The 19,721-nt window shown below is 39.7% G+C and overlaps 1 protein-coding gene across 1 annotated transcript in view; it reads right to left on the bottom strand.

The window, feature by feature from the left end:
• Window positions 1-19,721, bottom strand: part of VPS13B (vacuolar protein sorting 13 homolog B) — an 843,188-nt gene that overhangs the window by 77,784 nt on the left and 745,683 nt on the right. The window contains exons 43-44 of the mRNA XM_063451210.1: window positions 15,599-15,760; window positions 559-714 (exon numbers count right to left, since the gene is read on the bottom strand). Of these exons, the coding sequence (XP_063307280.1) occupies window positions 559-714; window positions 15,599-15,760 (318 nt within the window). The remainder of the gene's footprint in view (window positions 1-558; window positions 715-15,598; window positions 15,761-19,721) is intronic.

A 19,721-nucleotide genomic window follows, 5' to 3' on the forward strand; every position in this document is an offset into this window, starting at 1 on the left:
TCTTTTATTCAGATTAATTTGTGAAGATTAGTGGTAAAAAAGGGGCTTAAGACAGCTAATTATTGCTGATGTGACGGGAAGCACAAAGGCTTAAGCGGCCATCTTCCTTGGCGGCCAGACATGCCCATTGTAAAAATTATTTGTATGTTCTACTTTTTTCTATTTTCATTTCTTTAGCAACAACCTACTCTGCAGTGCTGTACAATGATTGAACAAAAAGTCAGAGAAACAGTCTAAAACAAATATAAGGGACGGAATCGAGAAGCGAGTCTTAATCATTTAGGCTTGGAATATTTGTCCCAATGGAAAGATTATAAAATTTACTGCTGAGGTCTTAATAACCTTGAATGTAAGGGATACATATATAAAGCCGACTGTCTATTAACCCTTAACATTTATCCTTGATGTAAAGGAAAGGTTTTAAGGCTGATTTATAAATGTTATTATTAACCCTTAACGTGATTTCTTATGTTTCACAGTGTATTTTTAAGCCATAAAGCCAGTGACGCCAGTTCCAGGAGCAGATGGTTAACCCTTTCCATGGCTACAATCACCTACTTGTTTCTGTACGCCATTCAGCAGCTGGATCTTGATGATGAGAGATGCTGTCCGTCCCTTGTAATGAATGGTTCTGATAAATGTTCCGGCATTGTCCACATTAAATGGCTCTGACCAACGCCAGTTTCCCCAGCCTTCGATACAGATGTGGAGCAGCTGCAGAGATACAATAGCCATGCCATGAGAAGGTTAGGGCCATAAATACATTGCTTTCTGTCATTAAGTATTCATTCCCACTCCCCTGTAAAGACTTAAGTTTACAGATTCCTAAGAGAAGTGAAATGTTTGTAACCTCCTAATTTTTATTCACATAGAATGTCTGCATCATTACCAAATGGAGTCCAAGCATTCTTTGAGTGACCGAATATAGAATAAAATAAATCAAAATCTTGGCATCCAAAATAATGCAAAGTAGTCTGTCAAAAACGCATTAACAGGGCATGTACCCACAAAATTAGAGAAATGAACCTTATAAATGTGGAAGCAGTCCCACCAAAGAAAAGAAATTGGCTAATAAATAACATGACGTTTATTAGATCGTCACACAAACAAGGTAATCGACATAATAAACAAAAACAGTGTAGGTGAAAAAAATAAAAATCATATAAACATAAAACTAATTGAAAGGGACTGTCGATTACCATGTTTGTATGATGATCTAATAAAGGTGATTTTATTTATTAGGCGATTTCTTTTCTTTGGTAGGGATATTTCCTCATTTATAGGGTCCACTCCTTTTAGTTAATTTCTATAAAATAGAAGTACACTGCACCCGACTCATTTCCCAAGGGTTAAACAAGCTCAACATATGCATTTTGCATCCTGTTATAGTGACCAGACCGCTTTTCAATTTTCTTACCGTTTGTGTTTAGCTGTAATTTTCCTCTTACTCATGTACTGTACGCACACATATTATATACCGTTTTTCTCACCATTAAATGGTCTTTATAAAGATACAATTTTCATCATATCATAATTTACTATTACTTTTTTTTTTAAATATGAAGAAAATATTTGAAAAAAAAAACTTTTTCAAACCCCTAAAATCTGTTACGCATCTACAACCGCCAAAACAACACTCGTGCTAAATAGTTTCAAAATGTTGTCCTGAGTTTAGAAATACGCAATGTTAACATGTTCTTAGCTTTTTTTGAAAAGTTATAGGGCTATAAGTACAAGCAGGACATTGCTGTTTTAAAATAAATATTTTTTAAAATGTATCAATAGTGACATTGTAACACTGTTATCTGTCATACCTCACATGTACATATTTTTAAAAGTACACAACTCAGGGTATTCAATATGAGGTATGTCCAGTCTTTTTTAGTAGCCACTTAGTCAACCAATCTGGCAAATTTCAAAGTGAAAAAACGGAAAATCAAGCCTTATATTTGACTCTGTAACTTTCAAAAATTATACACCGGAGACTTCGCTAAACACAAATATTAGCGTTTCAAAACAGTAAAATGTATCACAACAATGATATCATCAGTGAAAGTGATGTTTGTGTGTGAAAAATGCAAAAAACTTCACTTTCACTGACAATATCATTGCTGTGATATGTTTAACTGTTTTGAAACACTAATATTTGTGTTCAACGAAGTCTACCAAGTAAAACAGCACTCCTCCCCTCCCCCCATGTACAGGTTTTAGGGTGTCTTGGAAAGCTACAGGGTGAAATACAGAATTAAATTCTCTGGACTTTCGGCCTGGGTTGTCAGGCAGGTCCCCTAAATTGCAATCAATAAAATTACTTAATTATGTAAAAATATTACATAAGTATGCATGTAGAATTTAAATATATATACATACTTAAAAATGTGAAGTCTACGTGTATATTTATTAAATATTTTTTTTAATTATGTATATGGACATATGTATATTATTTATTAATATATACATAGATATATATATACACATATATAATTTCATTATAAGTGTATCTTCATATAAATATATACCGGTATATATTAATATCAAAATACAGTTAAAATAAAATTACATATACATATATATATATATATATATATATATATATATATACATACACACACACACATATGTATATATATATATATATATATATATATACACACACACATATACATATATATATATATATATATATATTTATAAATATATGTAATTTTATATATAGATAAAATGTAGAAGAAGACCAATAGCCGGCGGGGAACGGCAGCGATCAGGTAAGTAATTAGGATTACCTCGGCGTAGGTACGTCCGAGGGGGGAGTTTAATTATATATATATATATATATATATATATATATTTTAAATTGTAAAAAAATGTTTACAAATGTAATTTCTTTATTTTTTTTAAATCTGACAATTTTAATTAAATAAGTGCCTCGACCCCTAGAGGCACTCAGCACGCAGAGCATTAGAAGCCTGCCTGAGGGCTTCTGATGCTCTGCCACACTGGCGGGCGCCACTTGGAGCAACCTGGTGGCCCGGCAGTGAAGGGGGGGGTATTGCTGGATGCTTCCAGCACTCATATTTGCCGCAGACGTACTTGGACGTACTCACTAAGGGGTTAAAGTATAGTTAACCTGTACCAAAAAAAAAAGAAAGAAAAGGTTTTTTCATTTATTTATTTTTTCCTATTAGTTGCAGAAATACTTCTAATATGTACTGTCTCTGCCTTAAAAAACTATGATTATTCCAATGATTTTAAGTGGTCATGGTTCCCGGAGTCTGTATGCTGCATATATGGAGTTTGAACCCTTTGCTGACGGAGGTGTAACTTCAACTCTAGTAATATCATTAGGACGTCCATTTTGGAAACAAGAGTTTCTGTGTTAGCTGTGTCAAGGGGGAGTAAATAATACAACTTCATTTCACATTAATTCAGCACTGTAATAAGATGAAATATTCTAAATATCACTTAGTAACAGTGTTTTCACACTCTCTGTCTCAAGACATACTCCTACGTGCAATATTAACAATTCAGTACCATTAACTTCATACACTGCACTGTTGCCAGTCTAGTCCTTGGAGTCATTATATGCAATATATTCCATCACTGGGGGGAACCAAAATATTTTTTTTTTAACAAAATCTGTTTTTTTTTTTTTTCAATTCTTTATTTTTGTTGTGCAGATGAACATAATATAACAACAGACGCCACATCAGCGTATTTAAGGTGTCTTAAAAGTTAGACAGTGGCATAGTAATTCGCACAATTTTTTAAGTTTAACATGCTGAACTAAACAGGAGGTTAGCAGAGTAGGTTTAGATATAGTAAAATATAATAAAGGTGTTAGTTGCTTAACATTGCTAGATCACCTATGCTAGAGAAGAACAGTATCTAGTTATGAACAGTGTGACTTAACATTGCCTAGGTATTTTCACGTTCTGACATGACAGTATTATACGGTTGACCTTCAGGCATGCTTGTTAGGTGACCAATTTTTTTTTTTTTTTTTTTTAAAACAAAATTAGTTTACGATTATTTGTCTCTACAATGACTAGTGAAATGTTTTATGCTGAATAATTTATTCTTAGTTATTTTTGTGGATTTTTATTTATTTATTTTTTTACTTTTTAAATATGTACAATTGTTTGTGTTCCCACATGTGACATTTAATAAAGACAGAAAAAGAAATAAAAAGACAAAAAAAAAAAAGACTCCTATAACAGAAAATAAATGAAATGTTCAAATATCCAGTGGCTTTGTACTGTGACCTTATCCAATAAAAATTGTTGACAAGATTTAGTAAAGAATTAACATTTGAGCGTGAATTACACTGTGGGAGTTTGTACATTTCAAGATTTAGTCTGGCAGCCATCAATAACACAAGCCCCAGAGTATAGGCATTAGGCCGGCTGGTGATGTCCCTGTCATCAACCGGAGAACAGACATAAACAGGGCAGTGGGGGGGCTTTACAGTGACCACAATGGCACATGTTCATTACTAAAGATCGAAATTACAAAGGCTTTATAGTTTAGCATTCACAGGATTATTTAAATACAAAACTAAATTTATTTTTATATTTTGTGTATAAACAGGAAGTGATAAATATGTACTACATATAAAACATATTGATAAAATAGTTTTGGTCAGGTTACAAAAGGTAAAGATATTAATTCAAATTAGATAAGTTCAACATGTATAATATTGTGCTAATTTGACCTCAATTAACAATCAGATGTGAACTCTGCACAATGCACAGTATAGTGAATAAACCTATGAATCTAAACGTAGGGTGTTCAGTGTATTAAAAATATTTATATCTTTTTGTAAAACAATAATTTCAGAAATAAACATATCTGTCAGCCAATGCACCAGCCAAAAGTGAAGTACATCACTTACAAGAAAAGGGGGAAAAAAAAAGAGGCTCATAATACTTATATCCATGTATGAACTGGGGTCAGGAGTTGTCTGTAGGACAGAAATTGATATAATTTTCACAGAATAACTCGGTTAAGGAAGATAAATATCATGCGGTAAAAATATAGCAGATCGCATATTACTTTACTGCGCAACATCGGCTAAAGCAAAAACCTAGCCTGTATAAACAGAGTATTCGCTGACTTAGTGTCACTGAGGAATATACTTGTCAGTTTGCATTTGTTAGACTTTATTTCATACTTGTTGGCACAGAAGCCTATTCCATACATTACAAAGATTAATGCTTCTGTGACTCCATGGTTCACAAATGAAAGAAAACAAGGGGGAAACAAGGGGCTTAGTGAAGAAGAAAAAAAAAAAGACAATAGTTTGTAACAGCGTGCAGATCTTTCATGAATTTTATCCTAATCTGATCCTTCATAGTGCATATCACAAATCTTATCATTCTGTACAGCTTGACTTTCTCACCCCTCCAGGTGGTATTTTTTGTGTATTCCTCATTCTCGGGTCCTTTACCAGAGGCCTGTGAGTCTGAGGGTTCTGTGCAGTATCTTAGCTGTTCTTAGAACTGCACTCTTCTAGACAGCGATCTCAGATGTCCCACCTGGAATCTGCTGAAACGACTCCCCCAAGTGCTCCTATCACAACTCAGACTACTACTGACCTCACTTTCTACATCCTTTCTAGCCCCTCTTTCAGTCCATGGTGTTTTTCAATTTCTCCACCTGCTCATGTTCCTTCTTCCTGATGTTATAGTCATTGGGTATTGCCATATCCACCACCACCACCACCACCACCGTTCCTTGTCTACCAGCACGTCAGGTTGGTTGGCCACTACTTGCAGGATCTTAGCCCTCAAATACCATTTGTGAGCGCTGCATTCACCCCTTTAAATCATTTTGGTTGACTAACCCCTTAATGTTGTTTTGCTTGTTCTATGCTTTCCAACATAAAGTGGGCTTTAACCCCTTAAGGACCAAACTTCTGGAATAAAATGGAATCATGACATGTCACACATGTCATGTGTCCTTAAGGGGTTAAAGCCTATAGAGCGTCATAGAACGCCCAGCATATTTGATGTGTCCAGGGAAATCCCTGCTACCACCAGGGTACCCCTGGTATCGATCACAGGGGTTCCCCTCTGTCTGTTGAAGCCATTTTTAGTGGCCCCAGACTTTTAGTTTAGATGTTTGCAGTGATGGAAAACCAGCGCTGCAAACGGCCCTTTTAATAGGCATTTAAATACCTACTTAGAAATTGCGGTGTGTGAGCAGAGTTAAATCCCTGTCACACCACGAACTCCAGACTGACCGATAGGCTCTGGGGTGCGCTGGAAGTCAAAGTTGACCTTTAATTAATTGATTAAAAACCATGGCTGATCAATCCTGCTCCTTTGTGGCTTTTGTGGGGTGCAGACTGCTAAGGGGAGACCTTCCAGGGTCTGAATAGACACTGGTGAGGTCAACTAGCCTGTCCCAGCAGATATGGACCGTTGCTGGACTCTGCCAGGTTCCCGGCACCGATCTCTATATATTCGGCTGGGAACTAGACTCATTCACTATTACACTAAGTGTAACAACGAAAATGGAAAATAGATTGTGGCAACATGCCATCCTCTACTGTGTTAAATACAGTAAAAAACATTTCTTATAGCAGAATTGATATTAGCAGTGGGCTACCTTAGGATTAGGGTGGGGGATAGTGGTGGAGTATGGCTTAGGGTAGAGTTTGGATTAGATTTGGGGGTAAGAGTGGGGCAGGGTTACACTTATTGTTGGGGTAGGGTTAGGGTTAGTGTAAGGTAAGATTAGAGTTAATGCTGGGTGTGGGTTAACACTGTTTTAGGGTTAAAGTTAAGGTAACCCACTACTATTTTAATTCTGCTATCAGAAATGGTAGGCATAGAGCCAGAGTAAGCATTGGATAAGGGGTATGGCTGGTATAGCGTTATTGTGGGGTTAACTAAAAATGAATTTAGATACTAAACATATTAGGTATTTAATAATCAGGACTGATATATAAATCTAATTTGAATTATTTTAATGTGTTACACTGGATGTGTAAATATTATTATATGCAAAAATCTGAAAGAAAATAGTTTGTTTTTTTAAATTTTTTCCCCATTTTTAATATTTTATTCACATGTAATATTGTGTCCAGTCTGAGAGACACTCCATGACTGGGATTCCCTGTAAGCCCTCATGCCGATAGTGATCAGTTATCAGAGAACTCTGCACAGTGTGAGCGTGGAAATTCCTTTGCTTATGTTAGTAGAGGAAATCACTCGGATTTAGGGTTAGCGTTAGGGGTGGGTTAGTGTAAGGTAAGGGTTACTTTCAGCGCTGCATACAGCTCATCTGACAGTTTTGGGGCCACTAAATATGGCTTTAGCTAACGGGGGGGGGGGGGGGGGCGTGGTCTGACATGCGGTCAAGATGGTGGCGTAAGCTAATTGCACCCGCTACCTGTACCCGATAATAGCAGAAAACAGCGGTGATCCCGGTTCTGAATGTGCCATACCAGGAGGTCTGGAGCTCCCCACGCATCACGGGTGGACTGGCCCGACAGACTGCTTCCATTTATCCCCAGCAGACCTCATGGGCCCACGAGGGACTTGCATCCTCTCATCCTGCAGGATACATGTCCACTCCCTCCAGCCCGGGAACCTCACAAACAGGGGAAACTGTCGCAGCTCCGTGCTGATCTGCAGGAGATCCACACCGCCATGTTCTCTAAGTCGGACGCTAACGCAATTGAGGCCTCCCTGACCACCACGATCCGCACGGAACTGGCTGGCATACGGACTGACGTTGCGGCACTTGAGGAGAGATTCACCTCACTGGAAGCCTCCAACACACGCTCGGAACACCTCCATGAGACTGCCGAACTAGCAGCCACAAAGCAAGGCAACATGCTTCTTGATATCAGGCGCCAGGTTGAAGATTTGGATAATAGGGGGCGCCGCAGTAACATCTGGATCTGCGGCCTGCCTGAAACCCCCCAGAGCGAACTCCTGGAAGCCACTCTGCAAGCCCTTTTCACTACCATAATGGGCAATGACAAGCTTGGTGAAGTCCAGCAGCTAGACAGAGCACATAGGGTGCTCCGTGCCCTGTGGTCTGAAAGGACGTGGATGGTGTACTTGTGCACCCAAGACTAAATACACTACAACCGGGGGAGGTAGCGGTTTGGATATAGAAGCGTAAGGTGGGCTCGGGGTGGTCCTATTAGGAACTGGATGGCTGATGGCCATGACAGGGCTGCGTGCTCACTCTCTTCACCTTGTTCTCTCCCTCCCTAACACCTTCTCTCCCCTCACTACTTGATCAAACACCTGCTTACTCTTTTACACACAGCAAGAATACTGTGATAATTAAGACTGAGAACGTTATGCTCCCCCTACTCCCCTCCCTCTATACTGCTATGCCATCTTACAGCTTCATGGTCTGCTCATAGCGGAGGCAGTCATTGACCCAGGAGGGGAACATCCTCCTACGAGCAAAGGAATCACTAACTCAGGGGAAGGTTGGGACAAAACTGAGCATCACAGACAGGCTGCGGCTGCGGAGTGCTTGATGGAGACCCGAGCAAGGGCCAAACTCAGGGAGGCTTACATGGGGACTTAAAAATGTAGCACAGCGGTAATCAGGAAGGCTTACATGGGGACGCACAGGGGTAAAAAGTCCCTCCCCACTTGAACACCACACATAGACACTGGCTCTTCCGGCAGCCATGGACAGCTCTCCAGTACCCCCGAAGCGACAATCACCGACACACAATCCCCTTTAAATACGGCCAGACAGCGCATACCTGAGCGGTTAATGAAGTCCTTCGGTAAGTCCGACTAGCTAAGGATGCCCGTAACATGACTCTGGGAATTCTAGAAACATGTCTGTTATGCTGCTGGACCATGGAATACATACATGACTGTTTGGAAGTTACTTGCTGTTACTTACTGTTATTACTGTCTATTACCTCTTATTTGTACTACAACCAACAAATAAGAAAATTATTTAATAAACACAAGATAGTCAAAAAATAGCTAACAGAGGGGATCTCCAGGGCCTCCGGGGTGTGAGCATATGGGCTAATACCTAGGTCTCCATGTTGTGAGCATTAATTTAACCAGAACGTTAGAACGCCCCAGGCTTTCGAGGACATGATGGCGCATCCAAAAATCATGAAAAGGTTAAATAAGAGCAATAAAATCTAATTGGGTTGGGACACTTGTCCAACTTTTAGCTAAATAGAGATGTCCTCCTGCATGTTATAGTATCCTATTCTGCAACTCAAAAACACATTTGCCTTTAGAGAATCCTAATCTCCCCCCACCCACTCTACATATGGGATATTTCAAATGGACAGATGTTCAATATCTCTAACAAGTTACTGAATAAATGTGTCCACTGCTGATTTAGTGCTGATCGATGGACGGAGAAAGGATTTTTTTTTCAGTTTGGTTGATGGCAAAAAAAAAAAAAAAAAAGCAGAAATGAGAAAAGGAGTGTCCTATTATAAATTCCAAAACAACTACTAGTCTCCGAAACTCTTTATGCTTCATTAAAATGTAATCAACTTTGAAAATGAAATAAGATCATATATTGAAACAAATATTTTTTTGGCTTTATTCAAACAGGTGCACTTAACATTTTTATGCTTGCTTAAATAATTTATCGCCAGATATAATTTGTCTTGTGATATTTTCTATGTCCACTTTTTTTTTTTCGTTAATAGGGTAATCGGCATAAAAATTATTATTTTCTTTCTCTCTACAACTTTTTTAATGTTGAACAGATCAGCTAAGTAAACCCAATACTGTAGACTTTTTGTTCCGGATTCCTAAAAAAGTGCCCTTTGAAATTCCATATACTCATTTTAATTGCAGTAAGAAAATAAAGAGGTTAATTGATCGGAAGGTAAAAGAAAGGCAATGGCCGTGAAACAATTTTCATTGACATGAACTATGTTACCATACTAAGAAAACATTTTGAAAGGTTAAACAAAGTATTCTATAGCAACCACTGCCTTTTGCTGTTGAAACCATAAGAAATATGAACCAGCCAGAGAGGTAAGATGGTCTTCTTTCCCAGTAACACAATGTGGTATATAAGAGCCTGTCCAGTCTTACAATATTCCCAAGTGTAAGTCAAGTATGAACTAATGCCTGGGGGACACCCCACTCTACAAAAAGGATGGATTATTCACATTTATCTCACAATCTGCTCTCAGAGTTCTTAAAATTCACTAACTTGGCAAGTGGGGAATTATCATGAGAAATGAAATAATTTCATAACTATGAGATCATTCTAAATTCCATGAATCTGACACTCGTAGCGATTGTCCCGGCCCGGGCACTGTTTTGACTTACAGGTAATCCCACTTCATTAATTCATTTAACATGGAAATTATTCTAGAGGCAGAGGGGGTTAAGCATGTCAGGAAAGCCACAAGTGCTTCGTGTGTATGGTGGAATTCATAATATATACCGGATAAGCGATAATCTGCATTTCCCTTCACAGTCTCAACACTGCACCAATATTATTAAACATGGGCGTAATGTCCTATAATATCATATGTCCAAATCCTGCGAGAAGAATGCAGAACTGAGAAATGGAAAAATCTAAAATACAGAAGGGATCTGAAATAGTATGGTTATTAGATTTCAAAAGCATATATATATATATATATATATATATATACACATATACACATACACACACACACACACACACACACACACACACTCTCTATGGACAAAGGTATTGGGATACAAAGCAAACAAAGGGGATGGAGCAGTGCTAAACAACTGAATAATAAGTGAATAGGAGAGGCAGCTCACCTGAGTATAGGGGGATTCCCTTAAAAACCCTAAAAAGAACTTAGCAAGTAGAACAAATTACAGGTGGCGCCAAAGAAAACAAGCAAGATAAGAGGTCTAAAAATATCTCTAAAACAAACAATAAAAAAGCCAAATAATATTTGTAATTTTTAAAAAAAAAATCTTTTTAGATCTCTTATCTTGCTTGTTCTATTTTTTTTTTCAAGTATTGGGATACCTGATCATTACACCAACAAGGACTTTTACGACATTGCATTCTTAATACATTATTATTATTATTGCCATTTATAGAGCGCCAACAGATTGTAAAGGAGCGCTTTACAATATTATTAGAGGGGGAATTTAACTATAAATAGGACAATTACAAGAAAACTTACAGGAACGATAGGTTGAAGAGGGCCCTGCTCAAACAAGCTTACAGTCTATAGGAGGTGGGGTATAAAACACACTAGGACAGGAAATATCAATCAAATAATATGAGAGTGAAGCAGAGCTGGAGGAGAGAGCAAAGTGCTGCCCTTTAGGAGAGAGCACGAGACTGGTATGTGAGGTAGAGGTTACTTTGGGAGACCATAAGCTTTCCTAAAGAGAGGGTTTTAAGGCACTTCTTAAACCATTGAAGACTAGGGGAGAGCCTGATGGCCGTAGGCAGGCTATTCCATAGGAAGGGAGTCGCCTGTGAGAAGTCCTGCAAGCGTTAGTTGGCCGTATGGGTGCGAGCAGCCTACAGGAGAAGGTCACTGGCAGAGTGGAGAGACCGAGAATTCATAGACATCCGGAACTTCTAGTTCGTGGTAAATCTACAGGTTAATTCCTGCAATTGGTCCAGGATGTGTTAATATTTTCAGAGATTTTAGGTCTAGTTCTCTTCTAATTTTGTTGTGCATAGTCTGTCACACTAGGCTAAATCCAGCTATTGTAATACTGTTGTATAAATCATGTGCAATAAGTGAATATATTAACTGTAAAATAAGATAAGTTGTCGGTCTGTTCATCTTGTAATGCTGCGCCCATTTGTGTCACGTAGAGGTGCATGACCTCTGAATCAAGAATATGTTTGAGTAGCAATTCCTGAAACTGGTAGCAGTTAACTAAACTGCCGCAGAAATATAAGCACAGATGTTTCAGCATCGAGACATGGTCCATCCAAAGAACACAAGATGGAGGTTTGAGTGGTGGAGCTGTGAATATTTATGTGAAATATACAGAGTGGGCATGAATTCTGCATGAAAGACGTTCGGGTAGTACATATCCTCACTGAGAGAGTACAAATGAGAACCACATAAATGTGGCATGTCCTACACAACCAGTAAGCCCCTGAATAGGTGACAATGAAAGTACACAAGAGCCACACCAAGAGCAGGGCAAAATGAACAGGAGCAATGGTCGGAGTCTACAGAAAAGACTTTCCTTGGACCCTACTTAAAGGGACACTATAGGCACCAAAGCAACTTCAGCTTTATTAAGAAGTTGTGGTATATAGATCTTGCCCCTGCAGTCTCACTGCTAAATTCTAAATTAGATCACATCATTCTAAATAAAATGAAATCACTTTTATTTCTGTTCATGCAGCCCGAGCCACACCTCCCCTGGCTGTGACGGACACAACTTTCATGGAAAAAATGTTTTCAGAACGTATCCCTTTAACTCCATCAACTACATCCACTTATGATCTTATGAATGTGTTGCTGTCAGACAATATGTATCACATGGAAGTCAAGTTTAATGGGCATTTAAAAACAGACATTTAGTAATTTTGTGGCACACCGGATTACTCCCAACCGTAGGAAAACCAAGAAGCCATGCCATGTACTCACAGCATTTCTCCTAGCATGGCCCGGCCACTTACAATAGCCGCCTCGAAGGTTTAGGGAGAGAGCTCACATCAAAACAATGTAGACATTAAATATCTTCCTACCTGAAGGGGAACATGTTATTTAAACATTTGTGGATTTACACTTCCCTTTCTCTTTCCCCCCACTCATTATTTTTAAGTGCATGTAAGTACCTTGGCTGTGATTGGCTAGTACAGCAGGTGTTTCTATGGTCTAAGAGTGAAATTCTGAAGTCTCAATTTTCTAGATGACTTGCACGTGTGTCCCAGGTTTGGTACCTCGATGCTACTACTTGCATCTTCTGACACGTTAGATGTCCCATCCAAAGACAAATTGAAACACAACATACACCAGAACAATTGTTAAGTTTTCACGACATTCTCCATATTCTTCAGTTCACTTTGAAGTTCATGTGTATGCCGAGGTCTGTACCTTTCTAAAACATGAGATTTTTGGCCAGCACTAGCTGAAGATAGGATTTTCTGCCAGAACTCTTGAAATAAAATGTAGAAAATTCTGAAATTAAAGTTTTATAAACTATATCATTTTCATCATGAAAATAACCTCTCTGCACAATGAAAGCTTGGTGTAATGAGGTGTTTATGAAACTAGGAGTAGCCATGGAATTTTTAGAAGGTGATTTAAAGCATTCTATTCCACAATCTGATAAAACACCCTCTTTCTGGTATGCCTATTGTTTTTGACTCTTGTTTAGTTTAGACTAGTTTTGATTTGCCTCATGCTCAGAATTCTCTTACAAACATATGAAACATTACTTGTGAGTCATTATTTTAGACCAATTCAGCTTAGAACACAAACATTTAACCATTAATATGCAGGTTATAAATAGGAATCATATAATTGGAGGGCACACTATTAGAGTTTTAAAATACACTCCAAGCACCATAACCCCTACAGTACTCTGTAGTGGTTATGGTGCCAGGAGTAACCTGGTGCAACCATCCCTTACTTAGTCAAAACGTTTTAGAAGAATTTTGAATTCCTAAGTGGGGTTCCATGGGAGTTGCTCCCCACCTCCAGTACCTGAGCCAGAGAGCCTGAAGATCTCAGTCTGAGCTAAGCCCGGCAGTGCAGGACTTTTCTCACTGCCTGAGCACACGGTAGTGGTTATTGTGCTTGGAATATTCCTTTAAGAAAAAAAATCTATAAAAACAACCCTTATATGGCAAAATCACAAATGCTTCTCATTATGTTTCAATTATAGAATAACTATATTTCCAGATTATATTTTATAGTGTTTTCTCAATTCAATGGGATCCATACGTCACATATGTATTTTTCTTGGAATGTAGATAAACTATAACGTAGGAGGAAGAGATCTGAAAGAACGATACAAGAGCAATTGCCCCCAAGCTGCTCTGATGTTAAAGTTCTCCAGTCAATGTACACACAATTTCTTCCAAACTAAAAGGACAATCGGGCCACTATAACGATTATTGATGTGGTTATGGTGCCAGGATACCAATACTGCAGTGTTTAAACTGTATAAATTGTTACAATGACATAACAAGGCCTTTTTTGAGCATATGGCATGCTGATAAGAAGGGAAGTGCAAGTGCTTCTCTGGGTGGAGAAGCAAAAGCAAAGTCTATCCCTGTCTCAGTAATGATAGGTACTACATGCGGACGTTTGAGTCCAGCACAAATCAAAGAGAAGTGGACAGTCTTCATATTGCATATACCACGTCCCTCGTACCATGTAATACAAACCTTTGGATAGTGAAGTTGAAAAAGCAGTATTAACTTTTGTCAGCTCTTCATCCACAACTGGACGTTTTCTAAGCACCCCATTATTAAAATCTCCTTAAGAGTGGACATGATTTACACGTATATTTGGAGACGGGTGGAGAGATTGTTATGCAGAAGGAGAATGTTATAGCAGCTTCTCCCCCCAAAGCTATAATTACACACAAGTCACCTTGGCGTCCTTAAAGGAGCACTATAGGGTCAGGAACACAAACATGTATTCCACCATCTAGCCCCCCTGGGCCCCTCATGACTCCATAAATATAGCGAAATTTTACTGTATTCAAGCCTGAAGCTGTAACTCTGCATGCTGTTTGCCTGAGAAAAACAAGCAGTCTGCTGACATCATCAGAAGTTGTAGCCTGATCCAATCACAATGCTTCTCCATAAGATTAGTTGAGACTGACAAGGAGGCAGATCAGGGGCAGAGACAGCATGATTCAAACACAGCCCTGGCCAATCAGCATCTCCTCATAGAGATGAATTGAATCAATGAATCTCTATGAGGAAAGTTCAGTGTCTGCATGCAGAGGGAGGAGATACTGAATGTTTGGATGCATTTTAGGATGCCATGACCCAGGAAGGATCTCTAACAGACATCCGAGGAGTGGCCAGTGAAGTTATCACTAGGCTGTAATGTAAATACTGCATTTTCTCTGAAAAGATATTGTTTACAGCAAAAAGCCTGAAGGTAATGATTCTACTCACCAGAACAAATGCAATAAGCTGTAGTAGTTCTGGTGACTATAGTGTATCTTTAGGAGAAATACAGAAATATAGTGAAAAAAAATTTTTCAGTCCCTGGAGAAGATGCTTGAGAGGCTCTTTGTGACTGTGAATGTAGCGATCCGCAACACCACATTAGTTGTTATAATGGAAAGTGTAACCAATCAGAATTTCCTATTTAGACTTCTAAAAACAAAGACGCTCAAAATATGAGCAACAAGACTATTTGTTTCTCCTGGAAGAGTGTGCAGAAGAATGCTGCTGTGGCGCCGAAGCTTCAGTAGCAACAGCAAAATTAGTATAAAAAGCAGTATATTGTTCTTTTGTTACTAATTCACTATCAACAAGAATTTTTCTTCTCGGATCTGTAGATTCATTTGGGGAAACAACGCACTGTTTTGACTTAACAATGGTATTTCAAAAAACAAATTAAAGCATGAGAAAATATATTCAAGACTTCACAAAATATATTGGTGGCTTGGAAAAGACTTTGATATAATACCTGTGGGGACTTGTGTGATCTCCAGCAGTACTGGTGGTGATGGAGACTGGCCAATACTATATTCTCATCAGTATCCACTTGGCCAAACCGCAGTGTCTCCTGTGTGTCATTACAGATGACAAAATGACTGTAGATCAACTCCTCTGCCTCGGGGCACTGATTCTAAAACAAAAAAAGAACACATTGCTTTAATATAGAAAATGCCATAATATGTTCTCTGTGTCCTTAGGATTTACTTCAAGCGCTAACCTTTCCAGAACGAAATCTGCCAATGCTATTTACTTCAAATCAAGATCGGTTAGGTTAACTAAATCTCCTAGGACAGAGAAAAGATTTAAACACTGAGTGGAATGCAAACCCTATCATTCTTAGACTAGAGAGACCTCTCTCAATAACCTAAAAAAGGTTGCACCCGCTTTTTTTCTGGCAACATATGATGGAAATTGCAATCTGAGATAGAGAGAGATGTGTGATGATTTTCATATTTCTTTACTGCAATCTTATTACAATAATTGCGAAGATAAGTACTTGGTGACATTTTAACGAGCAGTTCATCTGTATTATTGTTGGAGCACTGGCTGCCTTAATGAATAGCAGAGTGATGCTTTTAGGGAGAAAACAAACACAAAGTTAACTAACTAACTAACTAACATGGTGACCTAGCTCCCCTGCTTAATGCGTAGACTGTAGAATCTGCTCAACCCTCAGCTTTGCAGGTCTGATTAATGCCAAGGCCAAATCAACTTTCTTATCCTTCTAAGCTTGATAAAATCAGTAACACTGAATAAAATAACGCCTTTGCTTTTAGGTATCGTAGGTCAGAATCAGTGTTAGTTCTTTACCTCCACTGCCAAAAAGTAAAAATAAATAAATCACTGTTTAGTAGATGCACCCTCAATGAAGGCATGCATTTAATAATACTTTTTTTTTAATAGGGGTTAATTTAAAAACAGCTTGTTAAAGTTGCAGATATCTTGTCTGCAGCCTTTGAAAGCCCTCTCCTTTTTCCTCGACTGAGATTTTATGACCGTGCCTGGGAAATGATGAATTTGAGTCACAAATTTGCACGCGTACTTCCAAGCGAGTGTGCGGTGAGCCAGGGAGGACGCAGTGGTAAAATAAGCCATGTGGGCGCTTGTTCACAGGCTCACTGTGACCTGGGGGAGAAGGCAGTCGTGCTTGACACTTCCGTTTGCTCTGTAGAACTAACAGAATTGGGTCTCTGCATTCATTTATGAAAGTAGCAATTTAAAACAGAAATCGGCACTTTATAAACTGCAAATAAAATTAGCATAGCTCAAGTGCTTTACGTGTTTGAAATGCTCTTTAAGTCTTAATATTTCCTTCTGTGTATAATACTTTGATTATAGGAAAGGATTTCCTTTTACCTGTACACCTAGATCTACAGATATAATAAATAGGGTATTGATTTAAAGCACCACTGGATCTAACACCCTCCGTGTTATAAAATGACCATCTGTGCGGGAAGCACAGGCTGAATTTACTGAATGTAGCAGAAAGTACCCATGACATGTGAGGAAACAAGAAAATTACAGAAACAATTACAGAAATACAGTATGTCCTCCTGAGGCTCGTGTTAACCTTTCTAAATCCCTTCATAAATCAGAATCCACTATTCTTAAAATGTCCCTGTCAGCAGCACATAGGGAGACATATGGCTTCACTTACTGAGCTATAACGTCTCCTATCTCTTCTGTACCATTTGAAGGATTAGTTCACGTTACCCATTCTCACAGTGATGTGGATTAGAACATATAAATATTTATGTGTCATATTGTGTGTATGATGGTACCACGCTCGTCTTCTTTGTAAAACGAAGAAATGTAATACTAAATCCAGACCAGTATGGCGCACCTGTCCTCTGTACAGGACGAGGACACTGGGTTCTCAATAATGATCTAGAACGCTATATTTTTAGCCAGCCTTCCCTCTTCTATCTATCGATTGTGTATCCTGCAGTTTCTTGGGATTATCTGTCTATTACATAAATCTTCATATCACTCTGTGTGCTTTAAAGTCTCCTGTGGGAGATTCAATGATTTACTGCCTGCTGAACAGAACACCTGTGAGCAATGTTATAATATTCCAGTTATTATTCACGGGTGGAGAACTTGCCTTTTTGCCTTTCAAGCCTAACAAAGCTGGCCCCCAGAGACGTAACCCAGGGACAGTAGTTCTTGAGTTAGAATGGTTCTATCAGATCCACAACAGCTGGTAGTTATGTATTATGTATGTAAAATATTAGCTGCCTGTTCGGCTTATAAATGTCTTGTAACGGAGCTCCGTGTACCCCGACCGAGTACCCTCCGTTGATGGATGCTCCTAGCGCTCTCAGAGGACTCCAAGCACTGCAGACGACACCACAACCACCGCAGACTCCACAACCGCCGTAGCTTAACTGGAGCCGCGCCGTCTTCCTTCCACCCTGGATCGGCTTCTGTCCTCCAGGACCGTGTGGGGAAGACCTCTCCTCCAGGAGAGCGTATCTGGAACAAGCTCTTAAAAGAGCTAAGTGATTAAGAGCTCAGGGGAATATGCAGAGCATAGCAATCCCCAGTGTGATATAGCAGTTCCCTCCAATAACGAGACACGGCTACGTATTGAGGGTCAGAAGAGGTCTGAGGACTGGAACACCCAGCCTGCTTTTTATTAGGATAAGGTACACACAGGACACTCCCAGGGGGAGGATGAAATTAACCAATAACAGCATAGTACAGCCCACAGGTTCCCTCCCCTCAGATAAACAGTTAAACCAATTATTACATACAATAAAAATACAGTTTTTACACACACACTGTAACTTTAAAACCATATATTCAATTTCAATAAAAGTTGCATATTCAGACTCAGCATACATCAAACATAAACCCTTCCAAAAATCAGCCAAATCCCTCCAGTGGATCAAAAGTTAGCTGGAAGTCCTTTATGACCGACCGCAAGCACAATTTCCTGCCCAAAACAGTTCCATAGATTTGGGCTGTGCGGTCGGTCAATTTCATGCGAAAAAACGACTAAGTCCCATTTCGAACGGGACTTAGTCTCTGGAGCTGCAAGTTCAGTATGGGAGAAGGTAAGGGTCAGCGGTGTTCGGCAGAATGTGTAGCCGATTTTAGTTCCACAGAATCTTTAGCATACACCGCTGACCGCATTCGAGGAAACCAAGATGGCCGCCGCCACGTGCAATTGACCGGCAGTAACCTCACAGCCTGGGAGGTAAATTGCCTGCACACTTTAGCTTCTGGGTGGTCTGCCTGTGTGGTACTTGGTTCAGTAAGCCCTATTTACTGAACCAAGTGGGGGAAAGCCAGGAACAAGTTATTTTACCGGTCTGGGGACATAGTCTTAAAGGGGCATTGTTCAGCAAAGTCACAATATGTCCCCAGACGGTTCTTAAAGGGCCATACACACCCAATAAATGTTAATAAGTTTTCAGGGGCACAATCTTCCAGGGGCCATAGTCATGAGGCAGGAGGCTGGCAAACATGCTTCTCCACAATCCAGGGAAGCAGGGCAATTTCTCATTTAAAGGGCCAGTTACAAATAGCGATTTGTAACACATCTCCCCTTTGGGGGGAAGACTAACCAGGCAACTGACCTTCTGTCGGTCAGTGCCTCCGTTAGTCGATCCACCAACCCACAATAAACAGATGTCCGAGTAGCCCCCCCACAACATCAAAGTACAGGAACAGCCCACCCACAACACACAGTCACTGCACCTGGGTATTTGGCTGTGGTAATGAGGCCACATGCCGAGGGTACTTGAAGGGCAGAGGCCAACTGCACTCTGCCCAGATGCCAGCTCTTCTGCTGGGGTAGCCTGCAGGACATCAGGCTCTGGACCAGGGAAAAAGGTAGGGCAGAGGCCGACTGCACTCTGCCCAGCTGCCAGCTCTTCTGCTGGGGTAGCCTGCAGGACATCAGGCTCTGGACCAGGGACAAAGGTAGGGCAGAGGCCGACTGCACTCTGCCCAGCTGCCAGCTCGTCTGCTGGGATGCTTGGGACATAGTCCGGCTCAGTAGCCAAGGGAACATGGACGTCAGTAGGGGTTAACATTGCCTCTGTTAACTCTGGTGCCACGCTAGGAGTTACCTGGGGAGGGGA

The sequence above is a fragment of the Pelobates fuscus genome, chromosome 4 (genome assembly GCF_036172605.1).
Source record: "Pelobates fuscus isolate aPelFus1 chromosome 4, aPelFus1.pri, whole genome shotgun sequence".
Classification (NCBI taxonomy): domain Eukaryota; kingdom Metazoa; phylum Chordata; class Amphibia; order Anura; family Pelobatidae; genus Pelobates; species Pelobates fuscus.